At 36.1% G+C, this 24897-nt stretch overlaps 1 protein-coding gene across 1 annotated transcript in view; it reads left to right on the top strand.

The window, feature by feature from the left end:
- The first annotated feature begins 12393 nt into the window (after window positions 1–12393).
- The window catches only part of LOC149205866 (potassium channel KOR2-like), a 352983-nt gene continuing 340479 nt past the window's right edge, over window positions 12394–24897 (top strand). The window contains exons 1-4 of the mRNA XM_089395197.1: window positions 12394–12817; window positions 13055–13487; window positions 15669–15893; window positions 16021–16084. Coding sequence (XP_089251323.1) covers window positions 13273–13487; window positions 15669–15893; window positions 16021–16084 — 504 coding nt within the window. The 5' untranslated portion in view covers window positions 12394–12817; window positions 13055–13272. The remainder of the gene's footprint in view (window positions 12818–13054; window positions 13488–15668; window positions 15894–16020; window positions 16085–24897) is intronic.

Here is a 24897-nt window from a genome sequence, read left to right as displayed (position 1 = left end):
AACAGCAGCTATAGCTACAGGGAATCCATAAGGAAGACAGGTCCTCCATTCTAGGAGAACAACACCAACGGGAAAAGCCTCTAACAGAAAAAGAAACCTTGGATGAACAACAAATAAAGGATGGGTTGTAGGCTGAGATCAAGGCACTAAAAAAACAGCTACAGGAGAAGGAGTTGCAGGTAGCAGAGGAGATACAGTCTCTATGGCAACAGGTACATGAGAAGGAAGCCCAACTGGCCTGCATGGCCAGCTGGGCAATAGAGGCCGTACAGTGTAGGCAGCCTGCCAAGTCATACGCTTTGTACCTTAAAGATCAATGGTTGCAGTTCTAGATTAACAACTTGGCCCAAAGGGGCACTACTCCATTTCAAAACTACCATCAATTCATGGCTTTATGTGACAATAGCTCATCAGAGGACAAGGCTAAATTATCAGAGTTTTATTTACACAACTTGGCCCTTCCAAAAATGAATTCGTGGGATTCCAACACTGTGGTAGGAGATGTGCAACTTATGGCCATGGCCTCTTGGATGAATCATGAGGAAAAAAGGGCAGCAGAGGTTTGAAATATTATGAACAGGGAACTCAGTGAGCCACTAATGATCAGAGCAGAGCCAGAGGATCCCTTAGCATTGATAAGCACCCACCAACACTTGGCCAACGACCCTCGAGATTTACCAGATTACATTGAACGACAAGCTCAAGCTATTGCCCACTTTGAGGACATGGAGAGACTGTTGGGGGATAACTGCCTCCATGCTTGCACAAGGAGGTGGAACACACTGCCCCACAGTTTGAAGATAAGAGAATACCACTCTCCAACCAAGATGAGGGAGGCCTTGGAAAGGGTACCCCTCTACAAATAGTCAATGCAAAATCTGCAGGATCAGCCTAAAGTTCAGTCCTCCCTTGCTTTTGGGATTGATGGAAGGAGTTAAGGAAGAAGAGGAAAATAGGCAGTGGGAGGAAGTAGAAAGAAAAGTAGGATTTCATGACTGGGAAGAAGACATCACCTCGAAGGCCTGGGACGTGAGAGAGGCAGTTAAAGCTATCAAGGATGATGAGCTAGATTAGTTGCTCAGAGGATGAGCAACCCATTTAGCAGGGGGTTGATGATGAGCCCCAAAAATGGGTAACTTATTGGGCTCATTTTGCCTATTGTTCTACATTAATCCACCATTCTTCATAGTTTATGCATGCTTTTGAGCATATTTATGTTGATTGAATGAATGAGGATAGTCACTTGACCATGAAGACTAATACGTGTTTATTGCAGATTTTTGGACAATTTTTGAACCAAGGTCAAGAATTTATGAGCCATTTGACAGCCGAATGCAAGGGGACAATGCTGAGGATTCGTAGGGAGGGTGCCTCCTGCACTAAATGGCCTCCTCCTTGAATTCTCCACCATCAGCTCGGAGTTTAGCAGCCCACCAACGTTGATTGCCAAGGGCAGTCGAGCAGTTTTTATGAAGTGATTGAATACTAGCAGTTTGGGCAGCCAAGCCCCTCGAATCAAGGAGGACTGTTAGAGGTCCTCGTGTTGCATAAATAGGTAGGTTACTTTTTTGAACAGTTGTATTCTGCAATATAGTGTTGCTAGTTTCTCAGCTCATTTTGTAGCTTCTGTTGTACAGTTTCTTTTGTGACATGGTTTTTTTTTAGTAATGGAAGGTAGTTTCATTTGGCACCAGTTCTGAGCTTCTGCTTAGGAGCCTGCAGCTCTTGGGGTTGGGCCCAACCCAAGTGCCAAGGCTTCCTTGTGTATTGTTATGTGTTGTTGATGTCTTTATCAAATAATTTCTGTTAAGTAGATTAAAGTCTTGCTTGGTTACCTAGGTCATTGTTGATGATTAAAAAAGGCTTTTCATGTTCAAATTGGTTTGATAGGTTGATAACAGAGAATATCTTCACAAAAAGGCTATCAAGCGCCCTTGATCTCACCTCTCCCTCCAAGGGACCATGAGCTGGGACCAAGGCGTCCTTACGGCCACCAAAAACACTGTCTTTGCTTTGTCATGCAATTGTTAGTGTTAGATTCTCATTTGTGGAAGTTGATACAAGTTGCGGTTACATGCTCAGATCCATGATTTCTTAGTTTTCATAGCTATTTCACATGATTTTGTTGCCAATAAACTTCTGTTCATTTTCTTTGCTGATATTTAGGACAGATTAGGTTAAAGTAGCTAGGTCTTTGGTTTTCCGAGTCTTTGTTTGAATAGTTTGGAAAATAACTTGCAAAGCACCTGTGATACCTCTTTGCCTACCCCTACTCCATCAATACCGCCTGCTCCGTCCTCTAACCCTGATTCTTGCTTCACATTTGCTACGTTCTCTCACTTTGACCTAATTTCCATATTTTTGTGCAACATTGCTCTACCCTTCCTTGAACAAATCCAACCATCCTTATCACTCACTTGCTTCGTTCGCCAAGTCCTGGACCCTTCCACATCATCATCCAGCCTCCGTACCCACTTCTTCCCTTTCTTCCACCATCAACCCTCCAAAATCCCCTTTCGGAACATCCTGTAGAAACATCCTATAGAAGCCACAGAACATCCTGTAGAACCCCTGCAGACTTCCTGTAGAAGCTCACGAAAGCGGTCTCTTGAGATCCGAACACTATGAAACTCTCTGGAAGGGTGCTAGGGACCCCTTAGGCCCTCTTCTAACCTTCCCAACCTCCTACAAGCGCCTACTCCATTTCCTTTCGCCAATCACCCTCTGCACAATCAAAAATAATTAAAGCACATACAAAATAATTCTGAAAAATTACTCAAAAATGTAAAAAGATGTTGCCTCCATATTTCTCTTCAGAAGTAGCTTAGTCACATGCATTTTACCTTTCTAGAAGTCAATGGCATCCATTTCTGTAGCTTTCACCTTTTTACTTGCGCCAGTAGGGTTAGTCGATAAAACTAGGGTTTGTGTTCCTTTCTAGCTTTCAACTTCTTTCTGCAAGTAGATTAGCCTCTAGTTGAGTTAGTTTTCATCCATCACAGTTAAAAGCTTCTTCTAATAGCTCATAGAAGTTGGCTTAAGCTCTTAGCGGACTTGTGCCAGCTGATCAAGTGACAGCCTGCGGCAAGAGCTAGTACTTTTGCATATAGCACCGTCGCTTCCAAGTTTGTTACGAACTACCGGGTTGATAAAAGTAAAGAAGGGAGTCCCAGGAGTTGCATCATTATTGCTGCAATACTGGAGCCCACCACCTACCAAAGGAGCCTTTTGATATGGTCTTTGGAAGGGAAGATGGCTCCAGTGGACGTAATGATAGGGACAAAGCTCAGCAGTTCATTCAGCGAATCCAATTGATTCACCAAGTCGTACAAGAGTAGTTGGAGAAAATCCAAGCCTGATACAAGGCTCGACATGACAAACACCGAGTCGACCATCAATTCCAAGTGGCCAACAAAGTGTGGTTCCACATCAGCAAGGACAGGATGAAGGGAGAAGGGAAGAAGTTGCGACCAATCCTGTATGGTCCATTCAACATTCTAGAGAAGATTGGAAACAATGCCTTTCGTCTTGATTTGCCGATATATATGCAAATGTACTCAGTAGTGAATGTGGAGAAATTAAAGTTGTATGAACCACCATTAATCATGGACACCGATGAGGTGGGCACAGTTCCTACAGTTGATGATTTTGCACCAGAATATCTCGATGAGTTACCTGAAGACATCATCCTTGACAGAAGAACCAGGACTTCACGGTGAGGAGATGTGGAATACCTTCGAGTTGGTTTCAAGGGAATGCACCCCAGCAAGGCCAAATGGCTGGAGAAGGAAAGGGTGAGGGAAAAATTCCCTCACTTGCCAATTGACTAATGAAAGCTTTTGGCGGTCCAAAAGCTCCTCAATGGGGAGGATTGATCCAGGTGGATCTTCAGATACAATGGCATGGAAAAGCTCAAAATTCAAAGTTGAAGAAAAGCAAGTATCATGACATCAAATCGAAGTGCTCGTCACCTTGATTCCAACGGTGTGAACGACACTCCAATCCGAGTTCGGATGATGAAGTTATGGCAGAAAGAAGGTCACCTTGTTCCTTTGGAAAATGAGGGTTTTTTCCCTAAAAATGGCTTCAAGCCTTTAAAAGGAAAAACCGTAATTGGAGAAGTCAAAGGGGCAGACTTAAGGAGGTGCAGCCAAACTTCCAATCAGTGATCTCGATTAATCAGATTCGGCGGCAAGTAATCAACGATAACGGGATTATTGCGATCGGCCAATCAACGATCGGAGCGATCGGCCGATCGGCGATCGGCAAACCAGAACCCTCGGGCCATTGTATGAGTGAGATGTCGATGCGATCAGCCGACGCCGATATTGGCGATCAACGATTGGCAGTCGACAATCCCCGTTAGCAGTACCAGTGCACCAGCGATATGCCGATTACGATATGGGGGCCAGACCTGATGGGTCGATAAGCCCGATTTAGGGAACTTTGAAGTACGGGTTTTTGGTTTTTTAATGTTTCCCTGTGTATTATCGCTTGGAACAAAAAAGGCCTATTTTTAAGGTTTGTTGTGCCCGCCGATACTTCTATGCAAACGACCTCTATTATGAACAAACAACCCCCGATTTAAGCACACTTGTAACAAATCTGACATTATAAAAGCCCGATGCTTGGAAAAAGTACTAGGGAGAGGATTTTCGGGCACACAATTCAAGGCAGCAACATGCAGGAGGGGCGATTGATCATTTTGTCTGAATTGGGAAAATTTTATATGGTTTCTACCCTTCTCGACGCCACGAATGCAGTGGTGTTGTCCATTTCTTCATCTGAGTTCTCCTTTTCATAGCCATTTCCTAGAATGAAGGTATAAGCCTCTTTTTATGTAACTGATGAATGTATTCGCTTCTTTTCATGCCATTTAATGAATGAAGGCCTACCAATTGATCGAGCAGGTCCCGGAAACGTAGTCCAAGTTGAACGAAATTCGTTATCAAGTCTTGTTGTCTTATTTTTGTGCTTGATGTGTTTCTTTCTTCTTTCTTGTGTGCACATTAAATTCATGTGTTAAGCTGCAATTTCTACATGTGATTCTTTTCATACATCTATAAGCAAAAGATCCCTGGATCAATATATATGGTTCCAAATATTGCGAAGAAAAAGGAGGAGCATCTTCAACAGATGGATGAAGAGATCTAAAATTATAGCTTCAAATTACTCATCATAATGTCCTTTGAAACAGACAAAGGCATTTTTTTCTTACATTTATGTCAGGAAAAATAGTTCTCATCATAATTGTAGTAGAGACCTTTATATTGGAACTCCATAATTTTAGCCAGGGTTAACTTATGGATCTTAAGAGGTGGAAAGGATAGAGAGGGATTAGGAGAGGGAAATAGTGGAACATGAGTGGGGAATAAATTAAGACATTTTTTAATTTGAGCATTCATCATCTTTTGATATTTTGTGGCTCTTTGAGAGTTCATAAGACAATCCATTGACTTGTTCACATATATCTTTTTTTAGGCCATCGATCAGGCAATCCCTTGAAAAGGTATTAGACATGCCTTTTATGTGCATGTCCAATTACTCAAAATTGGACATGAAATCTTTGATTGTACTAGATTTTTAAGCTTGGTTAGTCATCCCAAATAGTGAGTGTTTATTTCAAAGTGTTTATAGAAGTGTGATACAAATTGTGTCCAAGAAATATAATCCCAATGGGAGTTCTTATGCCTTTGGCACCATTACCAACATTTAGGATCCAAATATGAGACACCCACGTGAAATTTCATTAAGTCATTGGTGATGACATGTAGGGAAAATAAGTTTTCCATCTAAGTGACCCATCTTGTGGGATTGTATCCATCAAATTTATTAAGATCAAATTACGAAATTTTGTGCCACATGTGAGTCAGTGGAACACAAACAAGTGGGTTTGAGTGTAGCTAGTGGGATTGGATGATTTAGCCCCTTCCTTTCGGCATGATTGGTCTAGCCATTTATAATTCAAAGATTGTGAATCACGGATATAAGTTTGCATCACCATGAGTTTGGAAATCTAGTTGGATAGTGAATCTAGGTTGGCTAGCTTGTCAAGGATGGAACTAATATTTTGTTGAGCATATGAGTGGTTGTGATCTATCTTGTGTTACAACTCATCACATATAATTTCAAAATATCATACTTAGGTGGATATATCCACACTTTGAGTGGTAGCCATAAAGATGTCAATCCATAAGAAAAAAGTTACTAGAGAGTGGTACTAAGGTGATAAACACTACATGTTGTGTTTGTTAAGATATATACTTGGTAGTGGGGTGACTCGCTCCACCAAAAATACTAACTAGAGAGTGATTCCATGATTATTAGCTTGATAGAAGGATTATGTTGAGATAGGTCTCAAGTAAGGGTGTGCGTAGGACCTAGATATTTCTTCTACTCCTAACGATGTTGTACTCCCACCGAAATATTATGTCGACAAAATTCCCAAATCCTTAGTACTACAAATTATGTAGGAATTCATGGATTGGTAGTGGAGGATAGGCTTACCAAGGTATCGAAGGAAAAGGAGTGTCAGGTGCTATAGTTATATGATATATGTGCAAGGTCCAATAGTAGCACTCGGCCCCATCTTTCAAGGCACCAACTAAAGAGGCTTGATCATACCCTTAGTCATATTGTCTAATTACCCAAGTAATAGAGAGTAATCTTCTTAAGTGTTATTCTCAATGTATTAGTGCAACATTATGGCCAATCATCTTATCTAAAGCTAGTTTCAGTTAACCTAGGGGACTTCTAATATACCTGAGGGTATGTGGAAATGAAAATCTACATACATGTGCAGTTTGACATGGTACTACTTGAAGGGGTATCAATAGGGGTTAAAAAGATGTTGAACCAGGAAACCACTTGCATTTCATGTGTGTATCCTTCCCCTAACACATATTGACCAATTGAACAACACATGTTATTTATAGATGTTGGAATATGTTTCTAACTTGAAAAAACTCTAAAATTCTTGGCCAAGGAAAGTTTTATGATAACAACGGTGTTCTTTATAAGCAAATTAGAAGATTTAGAGTTGAAATAATAAATTATACCCAAATTTAGAGCATAAATGATATATTATAATAGTGATAGACAATTGTAAAAAAAACTAGAATACCACAAATAGCAATACCTTTGTTGATGAAAACAATGTCATTTTCCTCTTCAAGGGAGCAACCTCCAGATCAATAAAGTTGCCATTACAATGTGCTTCACAAGACATACCATTACATTACTTCTATTTTTTTGTAGAACTTCTATCTAACCTCCTAGGAAATTTCTAGTTAGAGGAAAAACCTTCTAATAAGCCTTCTTACAATTATTGCTTTCACACCATATCTATTGCATTAACTTTATTTAATAGAGATGGCCTCAATATATATTAACGTATCTATTTATTTATAGGGGTTAGGTTAGAATCCTAACAAAAAAATAGTCTTTGGTGGTGCATTAATGCACATAGGCCTTCTAAAATGACATGGGAGCATGCATACCAAAGATGATCTCTCATGAAGCCTACTTCATCCTTTAAATTGCCTTAAATTCTCATCTGGCATATGGAATATAGCTAATGGAAGAATTTAGTTCACATAAGAATTGATTCTTGAAGGAGTTCCAAATCTACCTATAGAGGAATTCATTATAGAGTTATGCTAAAGTAGAGAGATTGGAGATCATGACTCTAAAGAGGTATTCATTGTAGAGTTATGTTGGATTAATGAGATTTGATACCATCTCTCATTTATTGCATTCTTTCCCTCTTATTTGCTTGTTTTCCTTCCATCAACGAGACATGTTATACATACTCACTGGAGTTAAAGATTGAGCATACAAGGAGGATTGAGGACCTCCCTCTATACACATTTACATAAGTTACAAATTGAGCATATAAGAAGTATTGAGGACTTCACATATGCACAATTACTCGAGTTAGATATTGAACACACAAGGACGATTAGGGATCTTCCTCTATGCACATTCCTTGAAGCTGGAGATTAGGCATATAAAGAGAATTGAGGATCTCTCTCTACACAGTGATTTGACTTCTTAAGTCTATAGATGTGTACATATATTACCCCACTGAATTCGATTTGTAACCCTCTAGAGAAAACATATACTCTTAACTATTAATCCACTCTTAAAATGAATCCCAAACACTCAAACAAACAACTTTTTTGTTTTTCTATTTACTTCAACCTTTAAAATAAATTTTTAGAGTGTCAACCTTTACTTTAATTTAAATTAAATAATATCTAAACCAAAATATTATTTAATAAAAAAATACCCTATTGAGATTGAGTAATGTCACTATCCTATCGTCCTTAGAGATGGTGAAAGGGTACAAAATGATGTATGGCTTCTAGCGGTGGCATGCACAAAACTATTCACCATTTAGTGAGGTAACATAGTTGGGCCATGAAAGCTACATAAATATAATCACCCTTCTAACATAATGATAAATGCGTTTACAACCTTACAGATAGCAACATATATATGATGATAAGTGCCTTTACAGAATTTACGATGATAAGTCCCCTTACAGCCCTCTTGGATTTTAAAAAGGGAGTGACTATTGCAAGGAGATGGCTTTGGCTAGTGTCCAAATTTATTATTGGAAGCATTGACTTAGGCTACACTATGGCCCACATGGGCCCACTCCATTGATTAAATGATGGGGCTGTTTTAGATTTCTTTTCATGGATGAGCGTTTTGGTGTAAAAATGATTGACTATCGCCTTATTCGCTAATATTGTATTGTGCTAATAAATGAACATTTTTTAAATAAAAGTATTAAAATTAATATTGTGTCATAACGACATGTAATTTAGTCATCATGATAAGTGCATTTTGGTGGACTTAAACTCACACAACGAACCGACAATGACACCAAAACCATCCCAAAAAAAAAAGTTGTGTTTTTTCTCATTTAATACTTGGTTATGAATACGCATATTTAAAAATTCATGATCATTAAAAAATTATAATAACTCATTTGAAAAACAATACTAGCTTATTTTAGTGTACTCGCGTTAACTCATTTGGCAAGTCATCAAGCTAAAGCCTTTAGGTATATTTTAGAGAGAAAAGTAGGAAAGAATGACACTAAAGTGTCATCCCCTTTGGTTATATACATACCAAACATAACATGTATAAGGATATTGGTTATTTGTATTAAAACTTTATTAATATAAAGTTTTCATTAGATTAATATGATATGTTTTTTTTTTATATATTAATATTGTTTCCTATTTTTTATTTGTGGTTGGTATTTATATAATTTTTATAATTCTATTTTAAAATTATTTTTGTTTTACAAATATTTCGAATGAAGTATTTGGTGTTAGTATTAGAGTGAGAAATTAGGTTGAAGCTTAAATTGTCATTTAAATATTATCACTATAAGTTTTATCATATTTTTTTGGTCATTTACTCTAACACTCACACTAAAATCTTTACCTTGCTGCTTTTAGTTTTTCACTCTAGGTCTAACATCAAAATCTTCAACCTAGTCGCTTTTATTATACTAAAACCAAAAGCTTCACCATGACCCCTCAATTTGATACATGTGCTAGAACCAAAAGCTTCTTCCTAATCCCTCATTCTAAAAACTAGTCGCAAAAGCTTCACCCTAGTCCCTTATTATATCACTAGCACCAAAAGCTTCACCCTAGTCCCTTATTATAGCACTAGCACCAAAAGCTTCATTTGTGTCCCCTATTTTTGAACCAACATAAAAGTATTCACCACCATCCTCAATTTAATACTAACACCAAAACTTCACCTTGGTTCCTCACTCTAATACTAGCACCACTAGAGTAAAAATATTCACCCTAGTCCCTCACTCTAATAGTGCCACCAAAAATTTCACCTAAGTCCCTCCCTTTTGTATTATCACCAAAAGCTTCAATTCACTCCCTCATTCTAGTACTCACACTACTAGCCATAAAATATTGAACCCCAACCCCTCACTCCAATTGTAGAACCAAAAACTTAACCTCGAGCTTTCACTTTTGTAGTAACACCAAATCTCACCCCAATCACCTCACTCTAATACTATCATTAAAAGATTCATTATAGTGACTTCATTGCAATACTAGCATTCAAATATTTATTATGGTTACCTCAGTGTCTCACTTCGGAACTAGCATTACTCACAATTCAAGTTTATATCTTGTCTTCTAGTTGTTATCTTTGGCTTGAGTTAGGAAAGTTAAGGAAATTGGAATATAAAGATGGTGGGTAGGCTATATTAATAAATTGAATGACTTTGTTAAAAGCTTGTGGGTGAACACTAAAATAACACATCAAATATCTAATCTAATGATGAAGAAGATGAACTTGGTGTTTTTATTAGTGTACAAGGAAGGGGGGACGAACCTACATGGTGTAGTGGAATATACTCCAAGGATATTATATTAGATTCACATGGAGTGATAGAGTGAATGAAATTTCCATCATAGTATTACAATAGCAAATGATGTCAACTACCTCCAATGGCTTCTAAAATTATAGAGTGGGTTCATACAAGGCACAATGAATAATGCTCAACCAAACTATCCTCTAACTCACTTAAAATAGTCATATAAAGACTTTGGGTAGGTTGGTCTTCTAAACAAGGTTGGTATAGTTAGTAATGGATAAAGTATTTTATTAAAATCCATTTAAACCAATTTTACCTCTTAACACATATTAAGTCTCTTTTATGATAGAAGGAAACCACCTTTGAAATGTTAAATTCCTTCCCTCCACACACATAAAAAAATTATCTCCAAAAAAAAAACTTTAATGTCACATCGAAAATGACAAATGCCCTAATTCTCATGCCATTTTAAAAGTTGAGTAATTGTTGCAAGAAAATATCTTTTTGAAGTTACTAATTTATTCTTGGAAAAGATGGTTCCGGAGATAAGTTTCCCACACGGGTAATGATATCAAGTCACCACCTCAAGTTGGTAATGTGATAATCAATGTTTAGTTAGTTGGCATTTTTTTATGTAGTGTTTAATGTTGGGTGTTTTGGTTGTCAATTTATTGGTTTTATTAGGGTGGCAAAATTTATTGTAAATCAGTTGTAATCAACAATGAGGACAACTATCATTGGCTATTATTGCAAATGGAAACTAACCTATAGCTATTAATCAAGAACAAACATGTCACCTAAAATGACTTCACTATGATATCTAATGGGATAAACGACAACCATCATTGGCTACTATTGCAAATGGGAACTAACCCATAGCTATTAATCAAGAACAAACGTGTCACCTAAAATGAATTCTCTATGGTATCTAATAGATAAACAAGCTCTTTCCTTAAATATGAAGAAAATAACTCTTATTCAATCAAAAAAAGTTTTAGATCTTACCCTATGAGTGAAAGGTGGTTTCAACTAAGACAATATCTACAACAAAGCTACTAGAATCCTATAATTCCATTGTGACATTATACTAATAAAGTCATATATTTTTAAGTAGCATCTAATCTACACTCGTAAAAGTTATCAAAAGGCAATTACAAGTGACGTGGTTGGGAAGTGGTTTTCCTAAAATAACATTGATCAATCAACTTGCATTTGCAAAAATTAATGATAATTATAACTGAAAAAATCACCAAACTTACACACTTACACACATTTATTGAAGAAGAAAAATACAAATCGTTTTCATTCTCCCTTAATTATCAACCCAAATACAAATCGTTTTTATTCTCCCTTACTTATCAACCCAAATTTTAATTTCACTGGTATAGAAAACTACAATGGATTATTTTAATGTATTTATGTCAACTAGGTTTTTAATTTACAAAATATTTAATCATTAATTATCACGTTTGAAGTATAATGTTATATTTTAATTATAGGGTGACATCTTTTGTACAAAATGGTAAGTTACAGGTCATTTCACGTATCTAAATGATGATCATTTTACAAACTATCATTAATTTTGTAAAATTTTAATAGTTTAAATATTATTTATATAAGAGGTACAATATTATATTTTTAAAATGATAAATGATATATTTTTTTAATTTCATTTATTTTAATGTTAATAACATATTTTTATTATCAACTTGTAATTTAATAATAATTAAGTTGAAACGTCACCTTACAAAAGAAATCTAAGTTCAGATTCCAATCAATGTAGATCCTTCTGGCATCAAAATCTTTTAACCCAGTTATCTTATTTTCACAAGGTAATCACTGTTACCTTCATTCTCGTTCTGGTTTAATTTTGACGTGCATCATGCCTTATGGAACCTGTGGTCACAAACAGCACATGGTCCGGTAATGTTAACAAAGTGGCCAGCTGATCGTTACACATTGTCCGAACCTTCTGGCTGAACGTTAAATCCATGCTTTAAATATCCATCCGCGCTGCGATGAATTGACGAAGTTGCGTGTTGATCGGTATAGCAGGAGGGGCCGAGAAAGCCACTCGCTGTTGTATACCCGATGAACACAAGATTGATCTTCTTCCACATAGGCTCACTGCACTCCCTTCTCCAAAATTAAACTTTCTGGTTACACATCCCTGTCCTCTATCAAATTGGCCTTCAATTCTTGAATTTTATTTGGCCATTACTGATCCAGCACCTCATTGAACTGCAAAACCAATCAGGACTCAACTAGGTCTCCAGATTTAAACTGCAATCCCGCCTCTTCCCTTCCCTTCCCTTTGTAATCTCCCCCTGTAGTTAAACCGAAGGAGTTGCCTAATTCCTTCGAACTGTGTGGAATCTTAATCTTCTTATATCCCTGCGTGAATGCTCATTATTTTTTTCGATCCGACAAAATTCCAGAGTCTGATTGTTGGTAAGTAAACATCAGAGGGCGAGAACTCACAACAGAATATAAACAAGAAAGGGAAAATAATGGATTCAAATTATTTAGTTATTTGAGTATTGAATTTACAGTATTTAATTATTTAAATTTGAACAAATTTACGCGTAGATATATTGCAAAGTTGATCTTTGAAGTGGCAAGATGCGATCAGATTGTATAATTGTGTACTTTTCTCACAAAAGAGCGTCAAAGTTTTTTAATTGTCAGGTCAATCAGAGTCACTTAATAACTGCAAGATTGATGACGTACAAATTTAAAAGAGAGATTGCACGCCGGAACTGAAAATAGCAAAAGATCGACAGAGGGGAAAGCTACCCCTCCTGAACTTTGGGAATTTGTTGCAGCCGTTTCTGCTTTTAAAGTTATTGCTGTTCGCGCGTGAAACGACGCGACAATAAGTAAGTTGAAAAGAAAATTCGGACAGGATGACGCTGCGGCAGAATACACGCCAACCGCCAGAAGAATACGAGTTGAATGAAATGGAGGACTGTGTCGAAATGGACGACTGTGCCTCTGGTTCTTTCGCTGGTCGATTGTCATTGTTAATTTTTAAAGAATTTGCAGGCACAAGCCAAGAAAGCGGGATTAGGTTATCTAAAGGATGTTTAGGCCAGGAGTTCGTCATCTCCCCTGATAGCAGGTATGTATATTTACAAAATTGTCATTGAACTGTTTCTCTTGATGCATTCATCCTTAATTTTCTGTAACCTTACTGAATCATGCATTTTATCTTTTCAATGTAATTTATGTAACCTTACTGAATCGTTCATTTTATCTTTCCAATTTAATTTATGCGTTGGGCTGGTTGTGGAGAGCTTATCTTTCCAATTTAGTTTATGCTTTGGGCTGGTTGTGGAGAGCCTGCAAGAATGAAGAGGAGAGTAAGATGTTTAATTTATGCGTTGGGCTGGTTGTGGAGAGCCTGGAAGAATGAAGAGGAGAGTAAGATGATCCTAGCATGTGGAGTGCTAATTGTAGGGGCATTCTTTTCAAGCATATTGAAACTTTGGCATCTAATAAATCGCTGTGTGATACAGTAATTTCACTGTTTCTTAATGCTGGAATTATTGGAATTTTTTTCACTTTCACTGTCACCCGATTGTAAATTTAATAACGATCCTCATCATCTTTAAATAATAAATATAAATAATAGTTTCTCAACTTTCAAATTCTTCACTTTCACTGTCTGCGGACTTTAAATTTTCAACGATTCCCTTATTTATCATATTTAAATAATAATTAAAAAATATAGTGGTTTCTCAACTTACAAATTTAAAAATGGTTACAATCATTTTTCTTTATTTCAACTTATATAAAAACAAAAACAAAGAAGAAAATATATTCTTAATCAAATGACGCAAGTCGTAAATTTAGGTTAATTGTCACATTTTTACATAATATTAAGTTATTTCTGGAATATTCGTTAAGAGTCTCTGTTGCAAACATTTAATGGTTTTGTACTGGTTTTATGGTACAGTGTTTGCAAACCTTTAATTCATCTCAGATTTGGCGGTTGTTTCAGGGATTTGGATGGTTCTATGCACGTTTATGGGACAATGATATTATTGATGTTTTTAGATCATTCTGTTTGTGTGAACTTTTTTATATTGTGGATGTTTTTGGATCATTCTGATTGTGTGAATTTGTTTAGTCATTCTGACCGTAAAAACTCAAGTCAATAATGGGCTGATTTGGATTAGGTAAATTTAATAATTTAAAATTAAAATTTTCTATTGCTTTTTTTATAAAAAACAAAATTTCTAAATTTTTTAAAACTTCACATCTTTTTACTTACAATATTCTTAAATCTACGACTGAATCCAAATCCCTTTATATTCAAATCCATGCTTCACTGTAAATCAATGTTTGATGTGATTTAAATCTTTTGATATTCAAATTCATGTTTCACTGCAAATCAATGTTTGATATGATTGCAAATCTATACGCTGACCAAACTTGCTAGTCTGTCTTTATTTATTTGTGTTGAGAATGTAAGAATTTGTGTGGCAGGAATAATGAACAAATCGACAGCAACAAAGGGAGAACATTTTATTTAGCATAAGATATATTTCACTTCACAAAATCAATATATGTTATCTGTCTGTACGTGTCAATTTAATATTTTTATTGATGTAACCGGTTCAAACTTCATGCCATCTGTGTTGTCCGCATCCAAACGGATGGTGGTGAAAGTGTCGAACAGTCCGATCAGAACAGAAAAAGGTTTCATAAAAGATCCTCCGAAGCCCTGTCTGGCCAACTATTCTCATCTCTGTTTAATTCAATATGCCGCATATGAACACCAAAATGATGTATGAGTTTTTATGTTTGTGAAATAAGGTAAGATTCGAGTGTTAATTCTTTCAAAGCATACATATTTTACATTTTTGGTTTTGAACCTGGGATCTTTTAGAAGAAAAGACATACTTTTAGCCATTAAATTCACTCAAAATCTATTAAATCATATATTGTATATTTAACTTATCAATCTGTGCTATAACAGTGTGGAAATTTGGTAATTTGGTCAACACAGGCCTGCTGTTTAAAATGTAGAAATAGAAATTTGGTCTCACAGACTTGCAATCTGATCCCAGTAAAATTATATACACTTGAAAGCTGCACCAGAGATGGTCCATTTCTTCAATTAGAAAAAACTCAGCTTTCTTTCTTTAGGTTTTTCTTACGTGTTGAATTTTCTTTAGGTTTTTTCTAACGTGTTGAATGTTCTTTCTTCAAGTTTTCCTAACGCGTTGAATTTGTTTGCAGAGCTTCCCAATGGTTCTTTCTTTAGGTTTTTCTAACGTGTTGAATTTGTTTGCAGAGCTTACCAATGGTGGGAGAGTTTTATGGTTTTGTGGGCCATGTATTCGTCGTTTTTTACGCCATTACAGTTTGGGTTCTACCGAGGTTTACCCTGGTCTATGAGCATAATGGACCTGACAGTGCAGGTAGTATTCATCGCAGATATGGTGGTCCAATTCTTTCTGGCTTACAGAGACATGAAAACATACAAGATGGTTTATAAGCGAAGCAGCATCGCCTTGCGGTATGCACTATATATATATAACCAATCATTTTTAGAATTGCATTACAGAGCAAAAGATCTGCAATCCTTTAGTTCACTGCATTGTTTAAAGCCAGTGAGTGATTGACATTAATCCTTTGCTTTGCAGATATGCAAAAAGTAGCTTTATTCTGGACATCCTCGCCTGCTTGCCGTGGGACATCATTTATAAGGTATTTAATGTCCCGCGTTGCCGGTATTTATAATTTTTCTTTCTTGAACGGTGTGACATTTTAGAATTGATTTTGTGAACTAAAATCCATTTAGGATTAAAACGAAATTAAATGATATTTTAAAGCTTATTAAAAATAGATTTTAGTTTAAAAATAGCTTATTAAAAATAGATTTTAGTTTAAAATAGTTTATAGTTTAAAAATAGCTTATTAAAAATAGATTTTAGTTTAAAATAGTTTATAGGATGTTTTTTTTGTTTTTTAAGTCTTTTGTTATTTAATTTTTTTCTTATTCAAATTGATAATGAGTTGATTCAATTATATTTTTTTGAAAAAACAATGCCAAGAAATAAATACTTTCAAAATAACTTTGTTTTTATAACTTTAAACACAAAAATAAAAATAAAATAATAATAATAATAATAATATAATAAAAAAAAATTGTTAATATTTATACTGAATTTTTTTATATAATTATTTTATTTCAATTTTAAATTCATAAATTTAGAAAATATCATAATAATTCCACCCAACTATCTCAACTAAACTTTTATTTCAATTTTAAATTCATAAATTTAAAAAATACCCTAATAATTCCACCCAACCATCTCAACTAAACTCAATTGACAAAAGTTCATTAATACTTAACATAGTGATTTTATGAACTAATTTACATTCCCCTCAAAACTACTCACTCAAAATGATATTACTAGTTTAGAAATTTACTTATTCTTACCCATCTAATTATGAAATATTAAGCGTTATTGAAAAAATAAAGATCATCCTCAGATGACCTTAAAATTTACAGTAAAAATTTACTTGAACACAGATCTAATTATGAAATATAAAATGTTATTGAAAAAATAAAAATACAAATCATCCCTTACTGTTTGAGAAAGATACCCTAAAATCCTGTGATCGTCATCCTTTATCAGTGGGCCTGAATTATTCTGTAAAGATCTGCTTTTCGTCTCTGTTGCCGCCATTAAATTTGTTAGATTTGTCTTTTAAAATAAGCGACCAACGTCGGCATCCATTATTTTATTTTTTTCCACTGCGTCATTTCGGCGGGTCGAGAAACTCATCCGAGAAGATGAAGACCACAGAACCGCCATTAAATTTGTTAGATTCCCAGATGAAGAACACAGAAGAGCCATTAATTTGTCAGATTTTTTATTTTTCTTATAAAACGAAACACCAACGTGGTTTTATTTTTTTGTCGCTGTGTCATTTTCGCGGCTACAGAGAGGGAAGATGAAGGCAACAGGGAAATAAGGGCATGCCAAGTCAATTTAACCCACAATCAATGAAGATCCTCCACGTAGTATCCGTACCCATTTTGATCATGTGTACGATTTCTACTTACTCCTAAATAAAAGATTTTCCGGGACTTCGAAAATAGTATTTATATTTTTTAAAGCACTTCATAAGTGTTATTATATGCCTGGAATTAATCCTTGTCGAATAAAAATTAAACAAACAAACAATTTGTAATATATATATATATATATATATAATTATTTCGCAATTATATTTCTGTGGTCAAGGGTGTTGAGTTAATACAATGTACGATGAGTAGGGTAAAGCGGCGTTGGATCGTCCAACTTGCAAGGGTGTTGAATTAATAGAATATACGATGAGGATCATAGAGGGAGTCATTGAACAAGGTGTAGGAATTGTTTGGATGGTCAAAAGTGGTTGGAATCTAGGTAAAAAAATTTCAAAAAATTTTGTAGACACAGTGTTTGAATCATGTTTTTGATGGTGGAAATGGATTCATCACCATCAAAAACGTTTAAGACACCTAAAAATTTGAAGTTTAACAACTATAACTTGGATTTACAAAAATCCTCGCTGAATTTTCTCTAAATATAACGAGACTTTCCTCCGGGCAACTCCGCCGACTAGTTAGACTACTGCGTTATTAAGGACCACATGTATGACTAGAACTTGCATCACATTTACTATGATATTTACTATGTCACATTTTAATAATTAAACTTGCGTTACTCGTTCATACCTTGAATGTTGTGCTCTCCTAACTTCTTCTATTTCTTCCCTTTAAATTTGTGACTCCATTTCCAACTAAATGAGCCTTATCTTCTTCTATGTTTGAAAGGAGTTGTCTACTAAGGCTGAGGAATAGCGTGGACGACCAAAAGTGGCCGCAATCCGGGCAAAAAAAATTCAAAAAATCTTGTAGAGACAGTGTTTGAATCATGTTTTTGATGGTGGAAATAGATTAAGCACCATCAAAAACATCTAGGACACCTAAAATGCTGAAGTTTAATAACTATAATTTGGATTTACAAAAATTCTTGCCAAATTTTCTCTAAATATACCTAGAAGTTCCCTAACTTTCCAGACTATTCCTCCATGTGGTTAGACTACGGATTTTTAAAACCTCTGATTTATGAAGTTATGACCTATTAAAAGATAGTTTGGATCAAGTTCGAGGCCCAAATGTGATGTCGTCTGCTATACTGGATGACCAGGCAAATCAAGAATGGTGAGACCTGACTTAAAGTCGAGAATTGGGAACCTTCACCACACTTACTCTGTGACTTGATTCCAAAGCCGACCACCGACTGGTGGCCCACCGGAGTCGGGGCCGGCCTCCTTTATATACTCTCGTGAAATTGATTAAGTTGGTCGATGCAAGCCCGACCAATTTGACGAGGTCGAAGTATAGCATACGCTGAGCAAAAATGAAGTCGAAGGTCGACTTCTTGATTTCCCAACTGTTAACTAGTTCCTGTCGAAGGTCGACTTCTTGATTTCCCAACTGTTAGTTAGTTCCACTGAGGATCGTCGTCGATATGGGTTTATTTGTAAGCCTTAAATGTTCCCAACACTAACTTCTTTGACTATCGTCATTGAGCGAAAGGCCTCGTTTCGAAGCTGCTCACCATTGTAATGCAGCATAGTGTTGTCCTTTTCCATCTCCTTAGCAAATTTAAACCAAAAAAAACCAATTACGATGCCCCTGTTTTGGCTGTCCACACTTACCAAAGCTTGAAATTACGGTGCAATTTGTTTTTATTCATGTATTTTAACATTTCATAAACCATAGAACCTGAGGGGACGAACATGTATTATTCCAAGCCCACATGATATATTCATGTACTTATTTTGTTTCCTAACTAAGCGATAGTCGTTCCACAGTATTGTATGGAACGAAACTCTTCCCTAACCTTTGTTCCGCTTTTAAAAGAATTTCTTATTTAATTAGATCGTGAGCTGGTCGAAAACCATGTGGACCACTTAGGATGACCTAGGTGAATCCGGTCGGAACCTCCTCTTGCACACCAACATGTTGTTCTTCGACTATAAGTCCAACCTAACTATGGTTAGGCTTCCTCAGCCGCAGGACCTTTACTCTGGATTTTAATTGAGAGACCAACTTTCGACAAGCCCCCCACGAGGTCGCGGTCGGGGTTGGGATCGAGGTTGGAATAATGCTACAATTATTTGTGCGCAATGAAACTCAGAGACGTGACTTCGATCACTATCATCGTATTGTCTCAACAAAAATAATGTTGAAGAATCAAGGGCAATTAGGTGTAGCGTGATTCTTCTTGATTTGATAACAATTTGTGGAGTCTTTTTAATTTTTCTTGTTAGCTTAATCTTGTTCTTCTTATTATTAATGCATGTGTGTACTTCATCAAACTACTACAAAAAACATAAGAAAAAAAACACAAGATGTTAACTCTGTGTCAAGGCCAAAACCTCTCTTCTCTTGAGAGGAAAACCCTTTGGTAAATTTCTCTTATTGAAACTTCTTATTGATCAATTCCAAACCCCAGACCCTAACTAGAATGTCCTCCAAGCACAAGTCAATTCCATCCTCCTTTCTGCACTTTGTTCCCCGACACTTAGTCTTCCTTCTTTTGTCACTTCGCCCTTCTTTCAATTGTTGTTAGACCTTGTTTATGTGAGCTTTAGATGAGGTGCTTCTCTTCTATACTTGGAGATAACCTTCACTTATGTAGACACCTTCCTTCTTTCAACCAAATGAGATTCTTCTTAAGATGTAGGTGTAGAATGAAGTCACTGTATAGAAGTCCTAGAGTCTCGCACATGTCACAAGTAACCTTACAAATTAGGATCCTTTCACCTTCACTTGAGAGAGCCTTACCTTCGCTTGAGTAGGAGGCCTTCTAGGCCTAACTTTCTAGCCCAAACAAAGATAAATATAGGATTATTATGTTGTTGCATTTATGACTATGGGGATGCTTCTATTTTTTGCACGTGTGATTTTTTTATACCCTAGAAAACAATCCTCTTGACTTCACCTTCTTCACTGCACTAGTGGCTCCATTTCTCGTCACTTTTCCACCCTTTACTCGTTCCTTCACTTCGCTGATTTCAAAGCTAGATTACGTTGGCTTTGGAGGAGTGGACAACCTCTATATATAGAGGATTGTCCCTCCTTTAGGCTGAATTGAAGGTTGACTTGTTGTTTGTAGGCCGACTTGCTATCTTTGATTTAGATGGATTCTTTGGTAGTGTCACATGCTTGGAGGAGACTTGACTTTGCTTGGAGGGATATTCTTTGACTCTTATACAAACATATACATGGTGTAACATTCCCTTAAGTTCTTCAACATTTTCTTTTGACCATTTGATTCACCTATCTTCAAAGTATCTTTATCAGATAGAGAGATTCTTTGTTTTCATGGTGTTCTTCACATGCTTGATCTCTTTATTCATTTGCTTCTTCATGGATAGATTGGTCAACCACCTTATGCTCCTTGTGGGAGCACTTCTTCATTGCTTGCTTCTAGTACTAGTCAACATTTCTTCTTCACTTGCTTCATAGTCAGCAATATTATACTCCGTATGTGAGTATTCCTTTTTGTTGACCTTAATTGCATTGTAGTACATGCCTTCGAGCATGTCATGGCGAAAGAGATTATTTCCTACTTGATCATATCATAGAACCATTCCCATGACTCAACAATATACATATAATAACATGACTAAACTTTGATGCATACATACCTCATCTTGATTCTCCTTCAATCATCTTAGCTTCATTTGGTTGACCTTGGTGTGGCCCTCCTTGATTCATCTTAGCTTACCTGCATATCATCCTTTTCTTGAATCCCAAGAATGGGATTCCCAATGAGACATCTGTTTTTGTTTATGAATGTTCTTTTGAAGATTCCATCATAGGATCTTGAAGACCCTTTCCCTGCAAATGTTTCTTTCTTTTTGATGATGGAGGTTTTCTAAGATTCTTAATGGCATGATCAATTTTCTCTCATTGTGGATGAGGTCCTATTCTAGGTATGCTCCTTCTACATGAATATATTGAGCTATATCTACCATGCTCCTATATTCTAGAAGATATTTCTAACCATGCATTTTGTTCTATTATAAATACTCCTTCTACATGAGTATTTTGAACTCTATGTACATCATGCTTCTAGTTTCTAGAAGATGTTTCTAGCCATACAATTTTATTCTATTCCTACATGCTCCTATACTACTCAAATCTTTGAAATAAGACTTTAAGTAAAGAAGTAGACTTAGTCATAGTAAAGATCTGAAGGATCTTTCTTCTTTTGCTTCTTGTCTTCTTCTTTCATTTCTTGAGTCACATGAGCTTCTTCCTTTCTTCTTTTGTTGTTGATGTCCTTCTTTATTTTAGGACAATTCCTTTTGTAGTGTCCATATTCTTGGCATCCATATCATTGGATTTTGGACATATCTTTGTTGTTTGTTCTTCATGGACCAAATTTTCCAAATTTTCCCTTTCTCTTGGCCATGGTAGCAAAAGCTTTCTCCTTTGATCCCACATCTTCCTTTGCTTTGAGTCTTGTTTCCTCTATCTTGTATAGAGACCACATTTCACTTAGTAGGGTGGCTTCCTTCTTTGCATATAAGCTTGATGTGAAGTTGCCTCAATCCTCAGGTAGAGAATTGAGTACTATAGTTGTCATTTCTCTGTCAGACATGACTTCCCCTAGCTCTTGAAGTTGATCCCTCATCTCAGAGATATTCATGAAGTAGGGAGCTATTCTTTCCTTTGATATCTTCATTTTGTACAATTCACTTTGTAGAGATATCACTTCTCCAGTTGTGGTTATCGAGAATAGTTCTACTAGTTTATCATAGATTTCTTTTGATGTTTCAAGTTTGGAGACATAAGGAATGAGAGCATATTTGATGGATTCTATTAGAGACTTTGAGCTTGTCTCATCTTTATTATACTTAGATAAGGCTTGAGTTTGTTCCTTAGCAGGAATAGTAACATTCCCTTTGATGTTTTCTAGAAGTTCATTATCCTTGAGAAGTAAATCAATCCTCTTCTTCCATGCAAGAAAGTTATTAGTATCTACCAATTTGTTGCTTTCCTTGCAAAAAGACATTGATGTATATTCAGAAGGGGACATATACTTGATAGATTTTGAGATGTAGTAGACTTGATTTCTCCTTGAAGACTTGATGGCTTGCCTTCCTTAGACCTTGATGTTCTTCAAGTTGTTTTCTCCAAGTGGACTTGCTTGATGATGAGATGTGCTTGGTGGCTTGTAGATGATGTAGGTCCTTCTTTGATTTTCTCCTCTTGTAGGTGCCTTTATATAAGGCTCTTTTTCTTGCATTGTAGTCTTCCTTGATGAATGATAGATGATAGACCTTCTTTTTCTTGAAGTGATTGAGACTTCTTGGCTTGATGCTTCAACTTTTGTAGATGTCCTTTCTTGATGAGTGTTCTTGAGATGCCCTTTCCTTGATGTGTCACCTTAGCTCTGATACCATGTTGAAGAATCAAGGGCAATTAGGTGCATTGTGATTCTTCTTGACTTGATATCAATTTGTGGAGTCTTTTTACTTTTTCTTGTTAGCTTAATATCCTTATTCTTCTTATTAATGCATGTGTGTGTACTTCATCAAAATACTACCAAAAACATAAGAACAAGAACGCAATATGTTGGCTCTCTTCCAGGGCCAAAACCTCTCTTCTCTTTAGAGGAAAACCCTTTGGTAAATTTCTCTTATTGAAGCTTCTTATTGATCAATGCCAAATGCTAGACCATCGACTAGAATGTCCTCCAAGCACAAGTCAAGTCCTTCCTCCTTTCTACCCTTTGTTCCCCGACACTTAATCTTCCTTCTTCCGGCACTTCGTTACCCGACACTTCGTCCTTCTTTCAGCTGTTGTTAGACCTTGTTTATGTGAGATCTAGATGAGGTGCTTCTATTCTATACTTGGAGATAACCTTCACTTATGTAGACAACTTCCTTCTTTCAACCAAATGAGATTCTTTTTGAGATGTAGGTGTAGACTGAAGTGACTGTACAACATCCCTAGATTCTCGCACGTGTGGCAGGTAACCTTACAAATTAGGGTACTTTCACCTTCACTTGAGAGAGCCTTAACTTCGCTTGAGTAGGAGGCCTTATAGGCCTAACTTTATAGCCCAAACAAGGATAAACATAGGACTATTATGTTGTTGCAATTATGACTGAGGGGATGCTTTTGTTTTTCGCATGAGTGACTATTTTCTACTCTAAAAAACAATCCTCTTGACTTCGGTCTAGACTTCACCTTCTTCGCTGCACTAGAGGCTCCCTTTCTTGTCACTTTTCCACCCTTTATTTATTCCTTCACTTCGTTGATTTCAGAGGTAGATTGCATTGTCTTTGAAGGAGTGGACAACCTCTTAAAATATAGAGGATTGTCCCTCCTTTCGGATGACTTGCTATTTATAAGCTGACTTGCTATCTTTTCGTCGGATGGCTTCTTTGGTGGTGTCACATGCTTGGAGGGATATTATTTTACTCCTATACAAACATATACATGGTGTAACATGCCCTTAAGGTATTCAACATTTTCTGTTGACCATTTGACTCACCTATAACACTTTAACATGTGCTAGACCTATTTCAATGAGCAAGAATTCATTGACATATATTATAAAAATAATATTTCTTTTCTTGAGTAAATACAAATATCATAAGTACATTTATGAAAACCGAACCTGGTTACATTTCCTTCAACAAATAAGAGAGTTATATTGGTTAATTTTCTATTACCAATCTCTCATTAATTAGTGCTTAATAGGAATCGGGACAATATAAACGATCATTTCAATCAATTTTTTTAGATACAAGGCCCTATAACTACAATCACATAGAACTTTAGGCGAAAGGAAATATTAATACAAGGTATATTCAACCTTACTAGTGTAAAACCCGCTCCCCTTCGTGCACACACTTCAACCATTGACGATTAATGAAGACTCCCTGCATTACAATCTCACCTTTCGACCATTGTTGTAGTGTAGTTCTTCTCCTCTAAAAGTAATAAAACCAAAATGAGTTTAAATGAGAAATTTACAACAATGGTACTAGCTGCAATGTATTTCAAAATAAACTACTCATTTCTTTTCTTAGTCTCCCCTCGTGCTCGCAAGGCCTTTTGAGTCACATATATATACAATACAAAGTAAGAAAATCTCTTAATCGAAGATAGGCATGCTGGCAACAACGACCTCTGCACAATCGACAACAAAAGAGGGTTCTAGAAGGGAATACTAACAAATAGGGCATGTGTCACATGTTTATCTTCTTGTTACTTTTTGCTACTCTTTAGTTATTATAAACATGATTGATGTATAGTAAATTTCTAAGTAATGAACAATATTTTTTTCACCTTTCAAGCTCAATAATTAAACTAAGCGGTAGGGAACACTAGCTATGTGGCCTTGTTTGAATATAAACCTGGTTAGCTTGTGAGTGTATATTTCCACAACCTGTAGTCATGGTGATGTAAGTTTTTGGATATATGTTGTATGTGA

This window comes from Pinus tabuliformis, chromosome 1_2 (genome assembly GCF_031772625.1).
Source record: "Pinus tabuliformis cultivar Carrire ecotype Pingquan chromosome 1_2, CPIR1, whole genome shotgun sequence".
Lineage (NCBI taxonomy): Eukaryota > Viridiplantae > Streptophyta > Pinopsida > Pinales > Pinaceae > Pinus > Pinus tabuliformis.
This window is presented reverse-complemented; position numbering and strand designations above follow the sequence as displayed.